The sequence below is a fragment of the Bombus affinis genome, chromosome 9 (genome assembly GCF_024516045.1).
Source record: "Bombus affinis isolate iyBomAffi1 chromosome 9, iyBomAffi1.2, whole genome shotgun sequence".
Classification (NCBI taxonomy): Eukaryota; Metazoa; Arthropoda; class Insecta; order Hymenoptera; family Apidae; genus Bombus; species Bombus affinis.
The window spans coordinates 11,621,079-11,643,821 of record NC_066352.1 but is presented as its reverse complement, the minus strand read 5'-3'; the positions used below and the strand labels follow the sequence as shown (position 1 = coordinate 11,643,821).

At 39.8% G+C, this 22,743-nt stretch overlaps 1 protein-coding gene across 10 annotated transcripts in view; it reads right to left on the bottom strand.

Moving 5' to 3' along the window:
* Nucleotides 1-2,060: 2,060 nt before the first annotated feature.
* The window catches only part of LOC126920782 (zwei Ig domain protein zig-8-like), a 35,610-nt gene continuing 14,927 nt past the window's right edge, over nucleotides 2,061-22,743 (bottom strand). For 8 of the 10 annotated variants that reach the window (XM_050731530.1, XM_050731531.1, XM_050731532.1 and 5 more), the window contains 5 exons: nucleotides 18,019-18,129; nucleotides 12,738-12,880; nucleotides 4,874-5,029; nucleotides 4,472-4,805; nucleotides 2,061-4,233 (listed from right to left, as the gene is read on the bottom strand). In XM_050731530.1, the coding sequence (XP_050587487.1) occupies nucleotides 4,088-4,233; nucleotides 4,472-4,805; nucleotides 4,874-5,029; nucleotides 12,738-12,880; nucleotides 18,019-18,094 (855 nt within the window). In that variant the 5' untranslated portion in view covers nucleotides 18,095-18,129 and the 3' untranslated portion in view covers nucleotides 2,061-4,087. Of the gene's footprint in view, nucleotides 4,234-4,471; nucleotides 4,806-4,873; nucleotides 5,030-12,737; nucleotides 12,881-18,018; nucleotides 18,130-18,678; nucleotides 18,771-19,279; nucleotides 19,376-22,743 lie in introns of those variants that run through there. The other 2 variants (XM_050731535.1, XM_050731534.1) reach the window with 2 other exon arrangements.

Genomic DNA, 22,743 nt, shown 5'->3' with positions numbered 1-22,743 from the left:
ATCTTGAGAAAAACGTTAATTTATCGAAGTCGGTTGCTTTTATCTCAATAGATACGGTTTTAATATGATCTACTTTTTTTTTTTTACAGCTTTCAATCTGTCCACTCGGACATTACAAAAGCAGAGGAAATTTTCAACCAAGCATGTTTTTATGTTTATCTGGCATCGTACTTTCTTTTTTTTGCTTTTGTTATATAACTGGCTTTGGTCACGATTGTCATGGACGATGCAAAAGGGAGGTGAGGAGATCGATGGAAAGCAGAATGGATTAAGCACAGCGGTGGCAGATTTGCTTCATAGCAACACCACATTTCATCTAGTTTTCATTGTAAGTGTACTTGTGCCAAGTGCAAAACCCGAACCTAGTTCGTTTATTACGGTTTGTTGCTTCGAACTATTTTGTCATCGTGTGGCTTTTCAATTAGCTTGATTGTGTACGTTTCATTATACTATATTCGTATAGTAGTTTCAATTAAAACTCTGCGGTTCGAATAACTGCAGCCAACAAAGTCATAAAAACGTCTTTTCGTAGCACCTTGTTGTTTAGATATATCGCAACCGAATTGATATTACGATGCAATTCGAGTAAAACAAATGTATTTTCACATTTTCTTTCCGTACTATATCGAAGGTAATTTTTCATCTTCAAAGAAATTGGCGAAATGAAAGGATCCATTCGAGTAACTTGGAAATCTGACAACGAAGAAAATAACTGTACGCGATTCATTCACTTTACTTACGCTTTCAGTATTTTTCATGGTAGAAAATATGCTTCAACGTCACCGTTTTTTCGTTTCCGTACTTCAAACTTCTATGCTACGTAACTGAACGTACCAGCAGCTAAGCGCTAACTTATCGTGTTTCTTTCTGTACGTGTATTTATAGTGGGAAACTCTTTTTGTCTTTTCTTCTATAAAGAAAAGTAGAAATGAAGTTTGGAAGCCAAATATGCTATTATGAGAAAACGCAGTAGAAAATAGAAGAAGAAAAGGAATCTTCTCTATTCAGAGACCTACATCTATATTGACCTTTTTGTAACTCGTTCGCACGAAAACATGTGCAGATCAAAATGAAGATCAGACGCAGTTTCTTGGTTTATTCGAGTGAAAATATTGATTATCATAAAAATACTTAGTAGTTTGTATAAAAATTGGAAAGAGAAGATACACAAAATTTCGTTCGTTTTATTCCAGTTGTGAATTTACACGTTCTAACCGATACCTTTAATTTAGCAATAAGATATATATGTAAGAAGTTCAAGGTAACATAGAAGTCAGAAATAAAAGGAAAATCATTTCCCAAGAACTGAAATAAATTTCTTGTCAGTGCAGCGTAATTTAATGAAATCTAACGGAGAGTTCATATATTACATATTCGTTCGATATGTTTTGGACAAGTTTGACATATTCGAAATATATTATTGCTCGGAGTTCATTCATAGTGCAATTTGGCGATGCGAATTCATTCTATATATCTTGTGTAATACTACTAAATTAGATAATACGAGTACATATTCTCTGTTGAGTTTTGATTAATATTATACGGAATAAGCTGCGGTTATTGGCGTTTGCTCGGTAAAGTCACAAATCGATTAGATGTTCGAAACGTGACTAACGGATCGTTGGGAATTTCAAATTTTGTACACGTACCAAGCCATAGTACTTACCTTTGCTTCACGATCAGTTCGACAATTTGGCGATCGACGAAGATAATCGTTGCGAAGGATCGTTACAATGAAACTCTAACTACGTTACGTACGAATTTCTATCGGCATTCTCGAAGGATTAATATTTTCATTGGTGATAATTTCCCCATTAAACATTTTGCAAGTACTTACTTCGTAATATCCGATTAAGTGTGTTCTCGACGGAAGATACATACATCTTTGCTATACGTTATCCTGGGTGCAACGAGGATTATTACATTCCACGGCTTGGATGCAAAATTCCTGCAGATAGAATCACAGTGATACGGGGAATTCGTGACGATATTAAAGCGATTTATGTTTGAATTTACCTCCATCGGAGATGCGTTTCTTTCCTAAAATAATCATTTCTCGATTGATTCAAAATGTCCAATTTATTTTGTATGTTATAATATCGTGGAGATGAAAATCTGACGTCTTGTTTTATTTTGCGAGTCTACTTTTACAATTCGTATGTCTCTGGTAAGTCGACGAAAAAGAGTCTCAAACGTTCATGTTAAAATCACTCGATACATCTACTATCGTAAAACGAATCAAGTATATGAACGTTAATTAATAAGTTTTCGCGCACGGAAATGGTGCTTACGTGTTCCATAACGCTATACATAAGGAGCTAATGGAAAACTTCAACGTTCCAACGAGAAGCCATTGATAAATCATTCAGCATACAAAAGTGAATAAAAATGTACATGGCATTGCTATCCGATAAAACACGCGTAATGCATCGTTCTCTGTAAAAAGATATGGCAATATTCTTGTATTTTGCGAAAAATGTTCTTGATACACAGACTCATCGTGTGCACGGTTTAGAGTAGATATTGTAGTTAGCATACACGCGTATGTACATTGATCACATATTAATACACCAAGTGATTATTTCGAATGTTAGCAGGAAATAATAACGAGTATTAGACTATGTCTATAGGATGGATTTTTCTTTTTCCTTCGACGAAGCACCTGACGAACGATACTTTTCTAAAGAAGATCGTGTCAGACTATAAAATTGACAACTATAAGACAAGGAAATCCTTGTTTGGCCGTGTTTTAAATAACTTTAAATGTTTTTCTGTTTCATTGGAATTTTACACGCAACGAGATTGAATTATTCATGCGGTTTCGGAGTGTGATCGTGTTCGTTCGAAAAAAGATAAAATCGTTGTGAATTCACGAGCGTAAAGAGCATTGAAAAGAATTTGAGATCATGATGGGCATTCGTAGCTCTATGTGATTTGGCTCGTTTAAACGTTGTTAATTCACGAAACTGTTGGTGAAACGCGAAAGCGTGGCTTTGCCTTTAGAATTTATTAAGTTCACTTTTGTACGCGTTCAAACGGCAAACAGTATAAAGCGACATTGCACGACACTTTTAATGGATTAAATTTATCTGAACTCGCAAATGTCTTTTCAACTGTTTAGCAGAGTGTCGCTGCCACGTTACATCGACTCTTTTACGAATGAATGTGAACTTTTCTATTCGACGACAATTCGCGAAATAGCTTTCATTTTTATTCACGATTAATTACGATAGAAAACACACGACATACGGCAAAATGGAAACGAGCATTAAATGCGTTACCTGTATCTGTGGATTCATATTTCACATCGATAAAACGTTTCGCGCGTTTTTTTCTTCATTACTGAAATTTCTGGCGAGTCTCGTTTGTTTGCAGGCAACTAAAAAAAAAAATAGAAAAAAAAGGATAGTTATTTCTTTTGACTCGATGGTTTATTATTTCATGCGTACGAATAGAACTCGGACAAAAGTCCATGCTCGTTTTAGGAAAAGAGAAATGGTAAATGCATCGAGCTGAAGATCATTCTTTGTACGTTTATGACGATAAAAATATTTAAAGGATGTGATTCAAATGAATGTAATACTTGATTTAATATTGCTTGAGTTTATGTCTGGTCGCACATTTCACGAAAATTGTTGCATCTTATACGCAGCGTTGTAGATGCGTTACGTAGTTGACATTCAACATTTATTGGAACGGAGATTTAAGAATATCGAATTTCGAAAATTTAACCGTCGACATAGCGGTCTCGAGTATTGTACTATAGTTAAACCGTAGATTAACCGATGCAAGTCGAAATCTAGCGAAGTGACGGCGCACTTGCCGATATTGTTTCGAAATTTTACGATGAATTTGCTGCACCGCGTTATTCTTATTTTAAGTTAACATCTTAGGATGTTAGAAAGCGTCAGATGAAATTAGCGAGTTCCGTTGCAGCAAATTACCGACGACGTTAAATGTATGTAAGTCGAGCACGAGTAACGTTGTAAAGTGTAAAGTAAGAAGAGATATACGAAAATGGCATCGAAATTATTTGGAATTCCGCAGCAGGCATCAATTCGGTGACAAAGTTGGCACGGTAGGCTAGTCACGTGACACAGGTTTGCCGCGGATGAAGTCGATTCGAGGTGCGTATACCGAGGAAAGTCAGAAAAATCAACATGACATTGATGGACGCTTTCGATGTAGCGTTTCGCCGATCACCGCCATGCATAGCTGCTGGTTTTTCCTCTTCTATAAACAGAAATAGAACAGTGAGAAAATAACATTTCTTCGACTAGAATAAACAGTGAGCAAATAAGTTATGTCGAAAATTAAACGTAGTAAAATTAAATGAGCCGAAGGAGAAGTACATTTGAAACAAAAGATTTTGCAAACGATTTAGATGTGTATGTATAGGTACATAAATCCTGTATTCGCGAAAGGAAAAGAAACGGAATATGGAGAAAAGAAAAAAATATAGATAACCAACCTTCGATTACGTGTATCATGATATATGCTGGCCTGGCATTGCTGGGCCAACAAGTGTAATTAGCACCATGAGAAAGTTTCACTTTGTCAACCACGAGAATCGAACCGTTTTTCGTAGCCTCCACTTTAACCCCTGGTTCATCGTCGTAGTTGATCATGCGACCTTCGCGATACCAAAAGATGAAACTCGGTGCCTCCGTCGATGCTATCAGCTGACATTCCAGTCGAAGACTAGATCCTTGTTTGATGTGAAGGTCTGGTCCTCCGGGAATCATGGAGTACGCCTCCGTGATGCTTAGACGAATGAATCGTTGTTGGACCGGCTCCGTTTGAATCTGTCTCGATAAAACACGCTTCGAATTGTTTCGATTCGTTTAAATATCGCTATATGTTAAATTATCACCTGACACTCGTAAAGTCCAGCATCTTCGCGTTGGACGTTTTTAATTAGCAGAGTCCAATCTGGGCTGTTTGAAATAACCATGAATCGCGTGTCGATGACATGAGTGTCTGTACCCAGCGTCAATAATTGCCTGTCTTTTCTCCTGATCCAAGTTACCTGAAATGAGAAATTTTCCAGTCACCTGGATTTCGAATATGCAAATCGAATATGCAAATCGATTATGCGCAAGTTGCGAATTCGCAAGTGCAATTTTATAACTTGCATAAATAAATAAATTTTATAACACATTGTATAACTTGCATATTTGTTAAAAATATTTGGAAGTTGGAGATAAATAATCTGCGTGCTACGTTTAACATTTTTACGATTCCAAACGGTTAAAAAAAATTGTTGTATCTTTAATGGGGCTTTCGATCTTTCGTATTTTCCAGCTAACAAATAATAGTACTCATTTCAGCAGACTGCCCCTTTTGTCATATTAATGGCACATCAAAAATGAAGAAAAGTAGCTTTAATAAGAAATCCTTTCCTCTTCTCAGTGAGTACGAAACATCGTCATCCAGCTTATCCATCCGTAATGCTATTTTCGTCTGGTGACAGCCGTTATTCTTGCGTTGATAGCAAAGACGATTTAGAAAATGCACGAACGTCGTTCTTCCACACAAACGGCAACTGAGCTAAGAATATTACGGAAATATACAATGGCCTTTAGGATATAGCGATGTCTTAAATTACAGTATCAAGCAGAATCACCGATCGATGCACCTCAACAGTTACAGTTGCAGTACGCCGTAACATTCTATCTTTTTCAGCGGAGACTGAATCACAGTTAACAATAGGATATACGCCCCTGACCATGGTTTCGAATTCTTATTTTATCGGGCCTTTGTCAAGTCATTTGTTAAGACACCACGAACGTATAAATTCGACCCCTTTTATGATTTCGTTATACCGTGGAGAATTTTTTAATAGGTCGCGGAACACGTGAAATAAAAAAGGAAGATATCGCTGAGAGAGCATTGCACGTCAGATATGAAATCTTTTTGACAATAATCTAGTGGATGGTAGACGAATGTAAGAAAATGTAAGCGCAATATTTCATTCCAACGATACAATTTGTGGTACAGCAAGTCACGCATTTTCAATCTCACATTCATTTATACTTTACTTGATGTGTTCGACAGACGCTGTCGTACTAAGGTGTCATCTCTTATTGGAGTAATTCAACGATCGAAGCAAGCCCAATCGACGACCTTACGGGTTATTGTAATTACGATGAGTTGATTCAAACGATAGAATCGTATAGTTTCGCCGATAGAGTTGCGGATTCTGTTAGTCGGACAAATTCCTATTGAATTTTGGCAAAATTGGTTTCTGATAATTCTCGAAGTTACTGAAGCTCGTAATTGACTGCGTAGTCAACGTAAACCGACACTGAAGAGGCTGGCCAGTTTTGTGCCTTAATTGTCCTACGTTGAGTATGCTCGACGTTCACAGCAACTAGATTTCACGATTTTCTAATGCGAATCTGTGAGGATCGACAAGAACACTCGAGCATAAATGAGTCGAATAACGAACTTCCGCGATGTATTACGAATCAACATCTGATCTTTACGTTCCTCGTTAGTCCCATGATTCTACAGCTTGCTCCTTAAAAATTGTCATAGAAATTTCTCGAAAAAATTCATTGCTCGATTACATTTGTACTCGTCTTTATAATAATTGTAATCGGTTCTCGATCGGTCGATAAAGATAGACTGTATGACGATAGAATATGAAACGTAGTTTTAATCAAATCTTTGTTTTACGCTGGCGATAAAAAAAAAAAAAAGAAAGGAAACGATCATTTTTCCGGTCAGCCAAGTTCCATTAATCAGGCTTTTCTCCACACGTGTGGACGCAGTAGTATGATAACATCTCCGGGCCGGGCAGCGTCGTTTAATTAATGTCCCCTCGGAAGAACGTCTCGTGATCGCGATAAATTTATTGAATTTCGGCTGTCGTCTCGGTTTACTTGCTTTACCGAAATCCTCGATTCATCTTACGTTGCCACGATTTTAAAAAAGGAAAGATCCTACAACACAATGAAATAGTCGTAGTTATGAGACGAATCGAAAGAAGCGAAAGCTCCGTTTACGTAGGATAGCGTGCGGATCGTTTTGTAATTGTATTGTCCGTTCCGAACGACGCTATTCTATTTCATCTTATGAGACATATACAGCAGCTTTCGAGTTTCGAGAAAGTTTATTGCTACTAAAATGAATACCCACCTGCTTGCCAAGGGTTCCTGTCGTAGCGAAGCTGCTTTTAGTTACAAAGGAAACGTAACAGTCGCAAAGCCTTAGGATATATTTGTACACCAAACATAAACCGAACGCTGCCCGTTTCTCATGAATATTATTAACCAGCGTGTCTAGGCGGTAGCAATTAACTAATACGAAGTATCGTATTAACCGGGTTGTAAAGCGGCGAGCACGCGTAAGTATTACGTAAATCGTAAAAGTCGAGAAGTCTCGTAAACCTGTACGATCATACGACTTAACGGCGATTTAAGGAATTCTAAGAGTTGTTGGGAACGAGATGCTTAAAACGTGAGCGAAGATTTGTGGTCAAAAATGTTGAAACTTGCAAGTGCATTTCAGTTTTTCAGCAAAACCACGAATTAACTTTACTACGGATCATGATAGCGTCTATTTGCGATAAACTCTTCCTATTCGTGGAACGAATCAGTAGCTGTGATTATGCACAGTATAGTTTGTACACAATTAATACGGGACATGCATCTATTACTTGTTTATCGCAGGCAATTACAATTTGTCATGTAGATGATCTATAGCATCCATAATTTGACTATTGCAACTAGCGAACACCGAATGGGATGTTTAACTAAAATCAAAAGATTTGTTATTTCAGAAATCACTAAAAATATTGAGATTCCTCTTACGAATTACACGTGGAGCGCATAGCACGGGACAATTTAGGTGAGACGCATTTTTACGTGATTTCTTATTCATTGTATGTAGTTTAATCTTGCACCGAGTAGATTTACCGGAATTTACCTGCCTGTTTATATGGAATAAAATGTAGGATATTCGTGTCATGCCGCATAAGGGACGCTAGCCGATCTTCATGCCCGGTCTTCGTGCATGCAAAGTAACACGTCCGAGCAGAAAAACACAAGCTTGGAAATACGTAGTTGGTAGCGTGGAAGAAAAAAGAAGGGTATCAAGAGATGAAGTAGCTTGACGCCTGTGCGTTATGAATAAAAGATTGAAGAAAGGATCGGGCTTCTGCTGGGTAGCAGCTTACTCGTTGACGTATCGATTGCCGCTTTTCCAGTTTATGATTTCTCGCAATATTCCATCGTGACGATCGTCCGTGACTTATGTTCTTTGATACGTCAATTTTAGTGATTATTTGGACAGGCGTTGCTTTTCTTGAGATACGAGATAAGAAAAGATATCGCTAAGGAAAACAAGTCGTTTTTTGACACACGATGTTAAAATCGACACGGTATCTTTTATTGTCATTGCTTATTGTTAAACAATCGACAAAAATAGACTTTCGCCTAACTGCACTTTGTACATTCAATACTGCATTTTCTATTTATCTATATATTTTCCTGTGTTTCCATTCGTTCTGTCGGTTCGCCTATTCTACGTAAACGAATATTTATAACGCAATGGAACAAATTAATTATGCATTTATTTCTTTGTATTTATGGCGCATAACGTACCTAGGTGTACGTAGTTTCTCCCAATGGGCTTTCTTCGATGAAACAAGAGGAAGCAACGGCATAAAGAAAAGAAGAAACCGAGACAAAGGAAGGTTCATTTTGTCTGGCACAACGTCGATAGAACACACGTAAAAACGAAAGTTGTACAAACAAAATTTTTGTTGTCGATACTCGAAAGGGACGGTCGTCGTTCTTTCATTACCTTTGTTCATTAAAAGTCTTCGCAACGCTTGATACTTCGAAGGCGAGTGCAATTTTTCGCTCCTTCTCCAGACAGTTGCGTTTTTAATGGACTTTTAACCTACGAACTTTTTCCTTGACAGCTTGGTCCTTACGAAGCGGCATCTGTTTTCTTCTTTCCTCGAAAAACTCGTACAAAAGTTTGCCGGTTTATGAGAAAATCGGTAGCCGTACTATTCCGTGCGCCACCATATTGCCGCCATCTGGTACGGTCTCGAATCGGTTGGAGAAAGTAGAAGCTATCGTTCTTGTCTTCTTCCCTCGTTTTTCCCTTTTCCCCGATACACGTAATCAGGATTTTCACGATACGCGATATTCTCATCGAACTTAAATGCTTTACAATCCTATCGCGATGCTACGATGACAACGATGTTCCCGATATTTTTCGAAAAGTTCGATTGTATCTTTTCATTGTTTGTTCTTTCTTCTTCTTTAACACGAAATCCTCTTAAGTCGACTCGATAACACGTAGGTTAAATACGCGGTATGCGTCGATCCATCGTATTTGGAAACGTGGATAACGAGCTGTTGTTCAGGAAATAATTATGCACATTAGGCTGATATTCGAATCATCCGTTAATTTGCGTATCAAACCATGTACACATGTATCGAGCATGGGATAACAAGACAAACGGGATATATTCGTCGCTTTCCATCAACGCGCCGACGTTATTTCCGTGATCGAATCATACAAGGGCCGTGTGTTGGTCGATCTTGTTTCCGTTAATTTGCATTTTAACGTTGATTAGTGTTACGAAAAATATTACGACAAGTCTGTCTTTTGAAGTGAAAAGAGAAAATGGTAAAAACGGTTGGTTTTTTACAGTTCGAGACCGCTGTTAGAGTTCATATCTGTCATAAGTAAGTTTCAATCGCGATACGAGTGTAGACGACGCGATAAAAATTTCGAAATGACCCACCCATCGCGTCAACCTGAAATTATCGTCCATTAAAGATAATTACGAAGCACGTTGAACGAACGATCGTTCGTCGCACAGTCGAGCGGAATTCATAAATTTCTTGGTAATTATTCAAATCCATGCCCGTTAATATTTCCTCCTCTCCCCTAAATTGATCGTCTATCGCTCGCAAGTCGATTGAAAATTATACTTGTCCAGATGATTTTTCGTTAGCGAAATCGCAGAAGAAATTTACCGATTGCTCTCTCGATCGATTAGCGTGCCGAGGAGAAAAAAATTAAAGGAATATGCGGTGGCCACTACTACTAAGACGAACTTCCTACAGCATTCCAGAGACAATTCGATATTCGAACCGGAAAATTGGAGAACTTGCTGACTCCCGGTGGGATTTCCTTCTCGATTTCGAACGCACGTGTACTGATTTCCTAAATATTCATATTGCTCCTGGCTATCGTGGAATTTATACTTGGCGCAGTAGTTGAATATACTAATGTTTCTTATCGTGCGCTGCGTACGTAGTCGTATCGATACCACAAACAATAGTGTCCTTTTTATGTGACTGTATCGATACCCGAACCAAAGTATTTTACATCGCATCATCGGTTAGTCGACGAATAAAATAATTTTTAATTTAAACCAACCAATTAATTACTATTATTTTGCAAACGATTTTCATGATTGTCAAAAGGGATCCAACGATTCTATCTTTATCATAAATTTCGAATACCATCGTATGTTAGGCTAAAAGCTAAATCTATCTATTACTTAGTATTCCGTAGCATCTTGTTTTTGGATCGTAATCACAGTAGCATCTACCGCACTGCGCGCGACACGCCCGATCGCGTTTCTTTAGCTGTTTGTGTCGTATCGGTATTCGCATTCGACGACATTCCTTGGCGATTGGAATTGAAATTCTAGTCGAGTGCGAATCGATCTTTGGCCAACGTTAGGTGTCCTTTTGTAGGCGAACACGCGCTATACATTTCCAGTTACAACAGCCAGGATTCGTGCAGACCGGATTCGAACACGACAGGCTACTTTTTAAGAAATGTCCGAAACAATATTTCTTTCTCGCGATGCCAAAGGTAATACCGTTTCTTTGACGTCTGTGTCTTTGGTCTCGTACCTTTATAAGAACTTATGTCAAAAGCGGATTTAGTACGTTTTCTTTCTATCTATCCACTTATCTATCTATTATCTTTTGGATCATTCTCGTCGCTTGTCCCATTCCCGTTCAAGCGTGTCTCGGCTATCCACGAGGAATCGAGAATCGTATCGAAAAAGGAGAACAAATACTTGCTAGGAATGAGTATCGATTTCCTAGCTCGGTATGCAGGATAATATATCGTTGGTGAGTTTAGGAATCCTCTTCCGTTATTCGTACAACAGAGAATCAATCCTGTCTGTCTTTCCTAAATAGTAATGGTCCACGCGCGACACGGTCGAAGCTTAGTCGTGACATCCGGTAGCTTAAAAGGACAAAGGAAATGCGATTTTCTGGTACATTTTCTCTCGGAAATGAAATAGTCCAACACTGATAATCATCGTGTGTTCTCAAGCGCGAAGAAAAGCATTATGAAAACACTGAACATTTTCCACTTGTTATCGATTTATATATAGATATTTCTATATATTTTTCTCGAACGCATGTATTGTATATAGGTTCGGAAATGTAAAAACGCGGAAACAGATGAATGGCTATTGTTTAGTACGTAATTTGAAAGGAAGGAAGAAAGTTACACGTTGCTATTCAAAGTGCTGCCTCTGTTGAAAGCTAGTTTCTCAAAGAGCTGATGAAGCATTTCTTTATAGCGGGAAGAAAATTACTTCACAGTAGAGCGATGCCGTACATCTATACCGTGAATAATGCAACATGAATTTTAATCACGCTCTCGTTGTAGGTACTCGCGGGAAATACAAATTTTCGTGGCTAACTTGTCCGCGTGTGGGTGCGTACGAATCAAGGGAGCGTAGCTGGGCATAGGTAGGAAACTGCAGTTCTTGGCGCGTCGATCCTTGCAACATTAAAACCGGGAGAATTACAAGGTGGAAGGGGACAGGTTTCTATCCTGTTGGACGTTCTCTTTTCCATCCGGCTGTTTGCCGGTCTTTCGGCGTTGCTCGGTCGCGCAACGAGCAGCCAGCTCTGCCCGTTGCGTCAAACGAGCAGGTTTTGTCCTCCTCTTCGAGAGACGTTTTCCGTTTCCCGTTTTCCGCTCTTTACTATAGCGAGCGAGTGAGTGAGTGACCTGAGCCCGAGGCTTGCATACGGCAGCACGTTGCTCCGATCATTTATTAACGAGCATACCTCGTGAGAAAGACGGTGTAACGAGAGGAATACGCGTGCATTGGGTTTACAGTGCTGAAATGTACCGAATTTAAAATAGCGTGCTCGTCGCTTTACACAGTGTTTCGATAAATAATTGATGTTCACCGGTGAAACTCAGTGGCGGAGTTTACGCGCGACTTCGAATACTATACGAGTAAAATGTTTAGGGCGCGAACAAACGGTGTTTGGAAGTTTCTCTGGCAAAGTCTTTTGGCCATACCACAGCGAACATTATTCGTGCTTCCGTGAAGCTAATACCTTTTGTAGTAGTAGGTTCGTTGCAAGACGGTTCGTATTCGAAGGTGTTCAAAACGAAAGGAGACGCGTGCGATATTTTGGTAAGCGAGTACCGCGAGGCGTCGCATGTTTCCACGAAACGCGCAATGTCTCGTGTAGCGTGCGTGTAATCCGCAGCATCGTTGTTTATCGATGTGCCCGCTTTACACAATGGCATGCATGCTTATGTACGTTGCGCATACTTCCTTGGTGTTCATCGACCTATGTATAATACCTGCATACAGGCCGGCTTGCAGCTTGTGCATACACGGCCAATTCCACTTGTACCTACACGAGCCACCTTCCTTGTATACATCATCCAGAACGCATATATTTGCTTGTATACATATGTGGTGTACTCACTATTCCGGGACTAGTGAATCTACAGGGAAGCAAAGCGTTTCCGCCGGTCTGCGCCAGGACATCCTTGACAGATACAGGTACCGAAGAGAGGATGTTATTCCTTTCTTCCTCGTTGGTTGGCTTCTCACTCCGTATAGCACCATCTAGAAATATCGAAAATCATTCTATACCGTATATCTCGGTTATTTCGATCCGGGTTGCTTGGAAAACAGGCAGAGGAAATTAACATAGCGATATCGTATATGTAGAGAGGTATATCCACGTATATGTATGGTTGTGGAAGTTTTCTCTTTTGCGTATTCCGAGACGAGCTACAAGCTAAATAACTACTTTGTCGAAGCTACTTTACCTTTTCAACGAACACTGGTGTGATATGTTTTGTCGATATGGAAAGACGCGCAAATACAAAGAAGTCGCGTTTCCTTCGCTCTCTCGTCCAGCGGCACACTCAACAACGCTTAACGAACGTTCATCGAGGAAATGAATTTCAAAGGAACGACATTTTGTAACGTCATATTGGGAAAGTTTTACGTAGGTCGAAGCGAAAACTTTCTATATTTTTCTTTTTCTTCTACTCTACGTGAAACTCTGGTCGTTAAACTTTTATCTTTCCTTTATTTTTTTCACGTCTTTACAGTTTTGTTCAAATCATAATGTCTCGATTCGCACTAGCTTCTTTTCTTTTTCGCTGGTTTAAGACTAACGATGCTGTTCCAGCGTATTATAGCTGCGAAAGTTACACGTTGAGCGCACGACCTCCTTCGCAGCTCGACGGCATTTTTCATGGGTTGAAAGTCTGCTTATCGAATAATGTACATATAACGACTTGGAGCCAAGCCGAAAACTCAAGACATTTCATTGCTTGAAAATATCGTCCAGCGTTCACGAGGACCGCGGAAGCCGTTGCGCCGGATGTTGATCGAACGAGCCATAAAACTGTGCCAAACTAGAGATCTTCTACGAGAAACTTCTCTCTATCGTTTATCCTTTATCGTTCAATTACTCCTTTGCCGTGCGGATCGACGCTTAGAGAAGGTGTGCAACGGCTCGTGAACGAGTACACAAGATTTCTTCGCTAACATATACGAAGACTTGACTCTCGAGTTAGGTCGAATACCAAGGTGAAAGCTGTAATTGACGTGAGATGGTATCAAAAGTTGTCGCTTCGAATTTCCCGATCAAACGCAATTCGAAACGTTGACTCGAACGTTAGTTGCAACTGGGTCGATGGTAATTACCGAAGTTATTCACTCAGGTATGCAGACGAAAACGAAGCGGAGCAGTAGCCACAGAATTTAAGATTCACTCTACGTACACCAGTGTAAGGATAGATCTCGGTCGTCTTTCTCACTGGCCATCTGCCTACGATCCCGCCGCCATCCTGGTTGACGAGCTTCTTAAATTGCATTACCTATTAGAGCGAGTGCCTTAAAATTGTACGCTCCTCTCGGTCTCGGCCGTGCCTGCTAATTTGCAGCGGCAAAGAGGGAAGCTGGTAACTCGGGGTTAGCTCGGCTTATCTGCTCAGCTGCAACGTTCGCAAAGGGGCTGCAAACCACTCTTCTCCTCTGTCTCTTGATTAAAGCGACGATTTTTTGACTCCGAGAAGATGGAATTACGATATAGTCTTTCTTGCATGAAAGAAGGAATCTGAAATGGCGAACGTCCAACAGCTTGTATCCATATTTCGTGAATCGCAACCAAATCAAACGTAGAACGTGGGACTCCGAAATTTGGTTATACCATCGGACGATTGGAAGAACGATGTAAAATTCTATATCGAGTAAAATTCGAGCTACGTTTGTTCCTGCAGCGCAGAATCAAGGAAACTACCGTTTAAATCATTCCGTGCGGCGTAGCATGGTCGGTCGAACGAGGCAATTTCTTTACGCTATCCCGCAAAATACGGCTTGCTTTACAGTTATTGCGAAGAGAATAAACACGCAGACAAACAATATGGATTTAAGATGACCGTCTTAGATTTCATCCTTTTGCACAAACTCAAATCTTCGTAAAATTATGATCGCAACTACTCGATCGACGTGTTCCGCCTCATTGAATTTTACGATTCTTTGCATCTTCGTAATAAAATATTATATATGTAGCGTAACATCACGTAGCGACGTATCACGCGCAGTAACGTTGATAATAGGTAGAATAGCTTAAAGTGACGGGACTGGCGCGGTGGCGAGTATTGCATTCGTGAAGGTACGGCTCTTTCTGTCGGTTGCATTGCGCAAGGCAGCTTGCTAACGTGTGATATACATATGTATGTACCTTGTGGATCAAGAAGCCACAACGCCTGCAGACACGTCTCGTCAACGTCATCGTTGACGATTGTAGTAAAACTTGTCAACCAGTTAACACAATTGCTGACGACATTAACGGTGGTATTTAGTTCGAAGGAATGCAAGTATATTTCTGCAAAGTGTTTTTACCTATTTAGTTTTGTTTATTTTCGTCGATCGCGTCAATATACGAATCAATACAAATCGAGACGAGCAATCGCTTTTTCTCGATGTAGCGTAAAAAAAAGGTTTGGGATAAAGATGTACATGAACTTCGCGAAAGACGCGGTCAACGACACCAACAGTCGGTGATCAAATATGGACGCGGGTAAACATACTACGTTGCAAACGACTATTTTTCTTCACCACATCCCGGTATCGAACGTTTGCTGGTCGACCCCTTTGACTCGGTTTAAATAGCGCAAATTTGCGTTTCATTTCATCTGTTCGATCATTTATCGATTTCCACGTTCGTCAAATTTACAGCAGCTTTCAAGAGAGGAACAAACGTTTCTAAATAAATTTTGAAGCAACGGAACGTTCCATCTTTTCTATTATTTTTTTCTTACAGCCGCGAATATAAGAGTCGGCTGGAAGCCGACTAAAAACTCGAGTCTTAGGAAAATAACGAAAAATTGTGTCATTTCTGCAACGTGGAGGAAAAATCTCTAGCTTTGGTACTAGAAAGTAGCCAATAACGATGCAAACAAGTCTTTGTGGACCTCGGGGCTAAAAACAAGAAATTATTTTTTTTCGATAAGGAATAAGAGAAGAGTAGTCGCTTACTTTTCATAGCGTTGATTTTTTTCTCAAGGAATTTCTTGCACAGAGCCGTTCGATACTTTTCAATCATCTACTTCTTTCAAATATAACCGACGTAAACGTTCATCCGCCACGTAACTTTTAGCGGAGAGAAACTTTATTATCGGCAGATTGAATAAATTTCTATCTGGTGTACAATTTTTGCGTGACCTTGCAAATCCGTCGGCGTGGTTAGTTCTAACTTTAGCCTTGCACATATCGAATAAGGTCGTAAAGAGCGTAGAGGAATATTTTCTTTCGTAAGCAGGTTCGTCATTTCTTATTAAAGGAAATTCTTGGTCCTCGAGGAACGAAAAAATTCGTCACTGTGTTACGAAGAAGATCTTCAAGGAGGAACGACGTTTCTTCCTCCGTTCTTCAAGCCTTTTCTCGTATGAAAATTTTCCTTCGGCGAAAATAACTGCGATTCGAGCACCTTCTTTGTTGCATGGTTCGCAAAGTACATAGGACGAATGATAGAGAAGTAATGCGAATCGCAATAAGAGGAACGTAATTTAGTCTCGCGAACTCGCAAACTAAATTTGCTCACGATTACCGGTTACGTTATCGTTATGTGACGGTACGGTGTTTGAATGTGGTGCTATTGTTTCCGCCGAGTAATGTTAGTGTGACAACACTGCCCAGTGAGTTAGTTGAATAGCGTGCAGCGCACGAGCATGATGTCGATTGAGTGTGCGAACACGTGGTAGATGTGCTCGTCGAGTTCTCTCTTCCTTTATGTGTTTTTCGTTTCGACGTTCCTTTTTTCTCTCTTTCATGCGAGTATGTGTGTGTACTTTAATTTGGTTTTGTAATTTGTTGCTTAATAAAGCGTGCTAAGGTAAAATTCCAGCTGGCTTTTTTTGTGTACGAACAGGTTAAAAGATCCGACAGTTGCTTACTTTGCCTCAGTCTCTGCTCTTTCTTCTTACGAACCGTAGAATTGCTGGCGACCATTTTACGATATATAGTTTTTCTCACCAACTATGGGAATCGAACTCGGAAAGAAACTTTACCTTGTTTGCGTGACGGTACAAGAACCTGGTGATTCTCGCGTGTTTCCAAAAGCTTTGTTACTTTATTATTCGTTGACGGCTCACGACCCTATCTTTCACCTAGTTTTACGACGCACGTTTCGAAAGAAGAACACAAGTTTTCACGTTAACGTCGTGCTCACAAAATTATTTCGTGAGATTTATCTACATCATTACGGCAAAGAATAAGCCCGTTTCTGAGATGAAGTAACTCGTTTCCGTTTCGGCACAAGCGATATCTTTATCTTCGTTAAACGTATTTCTCGTTAAACACGCTGCAAGATGTCGAACAAACATATTTTACCGTTTATGCTTGCTTTCGGCCGTTGACTAAAGCAAGCTACGCTTTGCAAGCGGTGGCACATCAAAAATCCGTGACAAGACTGATCAAAGTTTTCACAGACATTAAAGCTGTGAGTAATGGCGCGATAAAAGTGTAAGCTCGGTGAATCCTCCTCCGTGAGGGAGGTTTAACGGATTTCGTTTGTCAATGTGCCAGCGATTGAGACCAATTAGCAGAATGACGAGATAATCTTCGTTAGCTTGGAATTTTGGCTTTTCGATGAAAAGTTTCGAAATTGTAGGTTCTGCACGTGGGCACAGAGAGACGGATTGTTTAAAAATTCGAAATTTCGTTAAGCGAAAAAAATACGTGGCAAGAGAAAGTAGAGGAAAAGGAAGAAAAGAAAGACAGAGAAAGTGTCGAGACGGAAAGATGGAGGAGTAGAAGAGAACGAAGCTATCGGTCTACTATATCTGTGGACCCGGGTTCATCGTGAATACGAATGAGGTCCTGGTCGATCGGGCTGGAGCACTAATTGAGAAAGTTCGCCGGTACCGCTGCCAGTGTTTCCTCTGGATGAAGATAGCCGACCACTTTTGAGGGCAAGTCTGCTCCTCTGTTCCTCTTCTTCGTGATTAAGGCCTGTTCCTTTAGACGGGTTGCAGCTCTGGGAAACCAGAGGGAAAGGAAACACGGAAAATCGTCGCTGTTGAAACCGCTAGTAATGGTCACCGTTTTTTTCTTTTTTTTACCCTCTCCTTGCAGGAATTGTCCTGGCTAAGTTAGACCAGAGCAGACCAAAGAGCAACACCGATACTACACCGGTGCGGTTTAACATTCGAATCGACGAATATACAAACAAAAGCTTCACTTACCGATTGGATGTAGGAAGTAGCGCGACGATGCTAGCAACAGGAGGATCAATCGAAATGCGTCCATCATAGTTTCCATTCACGTGTACATCGTGCGGTCATCCACGAGTTCGCCTACAATAGAAAAATGAGTAAATAGATATATATAGTAGACGATTCGTTCGATATTATCCGTTTCATCAGTTGCTTGCCGCGATCGTTAAGTAAAACGAGAAAAAAGAGACATCGATCCATCTTTTCCACTTTTCCAACGATGACGGACAGTTAATTAACAATAAAGAAGAATCTCTCAGATTGCCGAATGAAGTGTACGTATCTCGTATAATGAGTGCCTGTTTTTGTAGTAGAACAATAGAACGAACATGTTGTAATGAAATTTCTAATTAATCCGCGATATGCGTAGCCTGGATCGTAAAGCCTTATCGCGAGCAAGAGTACCTGTACGTTGTTAACGCCGATCGATGATTGCGATTCTCATACATCTACCGTACACGCATTCATCGTTGAAGCCTATAGCATGGCAAAAGCTCGTTGGTTCGGAAAATGTGTCCGGGATTTCGCGGCGATGTATCGAGTATCTCGTATAATCCAGGTAAAGGACGAAGCATTGGCTACTCGCCTACGTGTACAGGTTTTGACCAAGCTTCGCTACGGCCCACATACCAAACACATCGCGAACCTAGTCGACCGATCATTTTCCCTTTCCTCCCGCTGCGCTGTGGCACTGTTAATCGAACGCCAATGCGTCTTCGTTTTCTCCATGTTCGTCCATCGACCCCCTTCTTTTTTTGTCCACTTTTCGATCATGGCTGGAGATTGTGTCTCTAATACGAATCGATTCTAGGACGTTTTATCTGTAATTCATCTACTGAAGTAGCAATCGCGTGCAGATAATTGCAGGTTAACGAATTCATAACCGTGTTCGATGCAAATCGATAACGAAACAATCGTAAAATAAAACTGACAATGAGAATTGCGTTACGCGTTTCATACGAGATCTGATTGTAATTCGTGTAGACCGGCGCGCATATGAATATTTATTTCTGCAGATACATACATTAACGTGATGTAATGTTGTGTTCGCGTGTACGCGGCCCCTTTGAACGGTGAGCGTAATTAAAATGTTTCATACTGATGACAGCCTGTGTCGAGACGCATACGGATGATATGTCCAGGATGAATGTTTTCGACCGATTAAGAGTTCATTACTACATGATTGATTCGATGTTTCCGATGCTAGAGGTAAAATGAATTTTCTTCGTACCGTTCCGAGGTGATGGCAATATGTGTACGGATTTCACACTATCGAACCTGGCTCGGTACAACGTGCGTCCAGTTGGTTTAGCAAGTTCGCGCACGAGCTCGTAATTTTGCCACTTAATTAGACGGTGCTTTACCTTGCAGCTATGTTGAATACAATTGCGTAATCTACGAGATGAAAGCAACCGGTTGGTGTTTGCGGGTATAAATAGAGGGAAGAGGAGATGGGTCGAGAGTGGCTCTGCCACGCTTTCATTTAAATAAGCTTTTCTTAAGTTAGAAGTAAGTTTCAAAGATGGCTCGCTTATATCAACGTCTCCTTCAACTATGTGTACAGGAATTCAAGACTGTATAGAGTTTGGGCTTTGTACCAGCGATACATTCGTGTATTCTATTTTTCTAATTATTTACGGTTACTTGTTACGCTAATGACGACATAATTCCTTCGATTTGGATCATATTTTATATTTCATCGAATACCTGATCGGTTTGAAAAATGTCAGAGACGGGAGGACGTGAAACACTCAGTTTCTTTGAACAGTATTGCTATACAAGAGGGAGTTTCACGGCGAGCTCGAAAGAAGCAAGAGAAACGAGGAACGGGTAAATTAGTGTCAGCGTAGAAAGCAGAAGCTCGAAATCCTCGAGAGAAGAAAATATAAATGTGGCACTTTCATCGCGGGTCACGTAGTTTTCTTTCTTGCGTTTGTCGCTCTTTTCGTCGCTAGCGTAGAGACAAAAAAAAAAAGAAGGTTCGAGGGGGTACGTGGCCTTTTTGGTGAAACGTGCTGTTACGTTTACGAGAAGAACTCCAATGTAAAGGACGAATAAAGTAAGGAAGAAGATTGAAGTGGTTGTAAAGGCCCCTAAGGAGCAATCACGCTAGGGCAATTAATATTCTTTGTCAGACACTTGTTGGCGAATTTCATTGATTCATCTTCCTTTTTGTTGTTGATCGCACGCCTACGTTTACAGTTTTTCCATGCGAAAGTAGAGAATATTGAATCAATATCATTTCTCCGATGTCTTATGATCGAAAACGTAATATAAATTAATCCACGAGTTGAAATATATAGATGGAGAAACCAGTTGAATTCTTTCGTCCGAATAATTGTGTTTGCTTGCAAGTACAATATATAATAGTAACAGAGGAGACCGGTGATCGACTTTTTAATTGCCTCGCTGCGCGATAAACTTAACGGAAAGCAAAGACAAATAAAATCTGTGTAATGGAGGTTCATAGCCCGTGGCTTTGTGTAAATCGGATAGACACTATGATTCGGTTCGTTGCACACGATGTATCGTCCATGTAATATTTAACCTTTCACAATTTCTCTCGTGAAAAAAGCGGCTTTACGTAGAATCGTGATTTGTGCGGAACGAGTCGAATTATCGATCGCAATTTCCATCGATATATTAACGGCGATACGTTCTAGCCATGGCTGGTACTATGCGGGATTCTATAATGTTCCACATACACTCGACATCGTTTCTTCTCCTTTCGTTTCATTTAATTTCATTTCGTTTCGCTCCGTTTCATTTTATTTCTTTTCGTTCGTTGCCATACCTTGACGCGTGGAAGGGGTTTTTTCTTCTTTTAAATTTCCTTCGCTCGTGCGTCGAAGATACGTACCCACCAGAGTTTGACAGATTGCGAACGATCTTAGCACATTTACCGCTCGTTTAATTTCATATAACGCACCTGATCGAAAACGGCGAGGTTTCATTCGCTTTGCTGCGATTTGTTCGATGTCTTCTAAAAATAATTTTTCAAGTCTACAAAGTCAATTTCAGAATTAAAAAGGATAAGGGTGTTAGGTTGATAAGGCGCAAGATGAACAAGGCAGAAACGTAAAGAGAAAATTGGCTTTCCTTGGGTGGCAGTTGCACAGAGAGAAGCCCCTGTGACTGAAAACGTCTGCTCATGGCGGAGAAACCGCACATAGGGATACCTGAATTATGTATACGTACAACGCCGTAAGCCGACCGTCTTGACGGTGTAACGAGCTGTCGATGTCAAGGCAACGAACGAACGGCAACCCTTGCCACGTAGAATTTATTGGCACGTCATAACGAAAGAGGATGCTTGTTCGCGCCATGTTTCCTCGCCACACCTCCGATTCATGATTCAGACCTCTTCATTTAGTCGGTCGGAACCCTTCGTGTGTCAACGAGTTGTTATGGAGGGTTCTGCTATGATTTCATGCCACGTAAACCTTGTTAATACCAAGATACACTTTACGATTTATGTATATACTATGCGATTGAACAATTAAATGTCACGACGCTCGAATCAATTATATAATCGTACTAAATGCTTCCTTGATTATACGTATTAGCGATTCTATAGAAATGGGAATTATTTGTCAGTGATTTTGCTGTTCACACTGCTTTCCACTTAATTTATGAATTGTAACAAGTTTGGGGTATGGTAGAGGACATGTTGGTATTTTTACAGAAACGGACAAATAAATAACTATATGATTTTATCGGTATTTTTTCAAAGGCCATCTGCAGGAGACTGAGATTTTATTAAAAGTTTCTTAAAGTTTATTTAAAAGTTTAATAAAGTTGTATTTAAAACTTTTTAGTTGAAAAAGAACAAACATTTTCTCACAAATTTCGTCGCAAAGAAATAGTTAAAAGATGCAAGGTATCTATGTAACATAAATATAACCGACGGACACTTTTATCAAGCTCCTAAGATACTTTTCTCAGTCCTGTATCATTTTGTGTAAAGTATGCATTCTGAGGTTAAATGTTAAAAATCAGTAAACTTGGAATATAATACGAACTAGGGAACTGAAAAGCTAATTGATTGCAACAAATGATTATCAACAAATGTACAATTTTAGTTAACCAAAAATGTCCACCTGTTATGAAACGTAACGGTATTGATTTTTTAAAAATAATTACACAGATGGCATACTCGAAAATAAGTTCAGATTCGTCCACTGAGCGTGAGTTATGTAATATGATTGTTTTTGTAGTTGTGACATGACAGGGAACTGACAATTTCACGTACAAGAGGTAATTTTTTAATATAAATAAATCAAATTGATACTTCCGCATAATTTGTCTATAAAGTTACAGTCATCATCTTTCTCTGTCATGCAAATATAATATAATTTAACATCGTCAAGAGTGTTGGAACGTGAGAGATTCCCATTTCTGTGAAATCAGTCATGCAATAAATGAAATACAACTGGCACGATGAAGTATACGATCGTAATACGTCTTCTAATCGAAAACCCTAAGATCCTTAATAGATGCACCTTGGTATGTTACCAACGAAACAATACATCGCGACCTCAAGATACTCACAGTCAAAGAAGAAATATCCAAATTCAGTAACAGATATAACATAAGAGTTAACAACCACCAAAACTCACTAGTTACTCAATTACTTGACACATCGGATCAGATCCGCAGGCTAAAAGGACATTATCCTTTAGATTTAAGCACCAG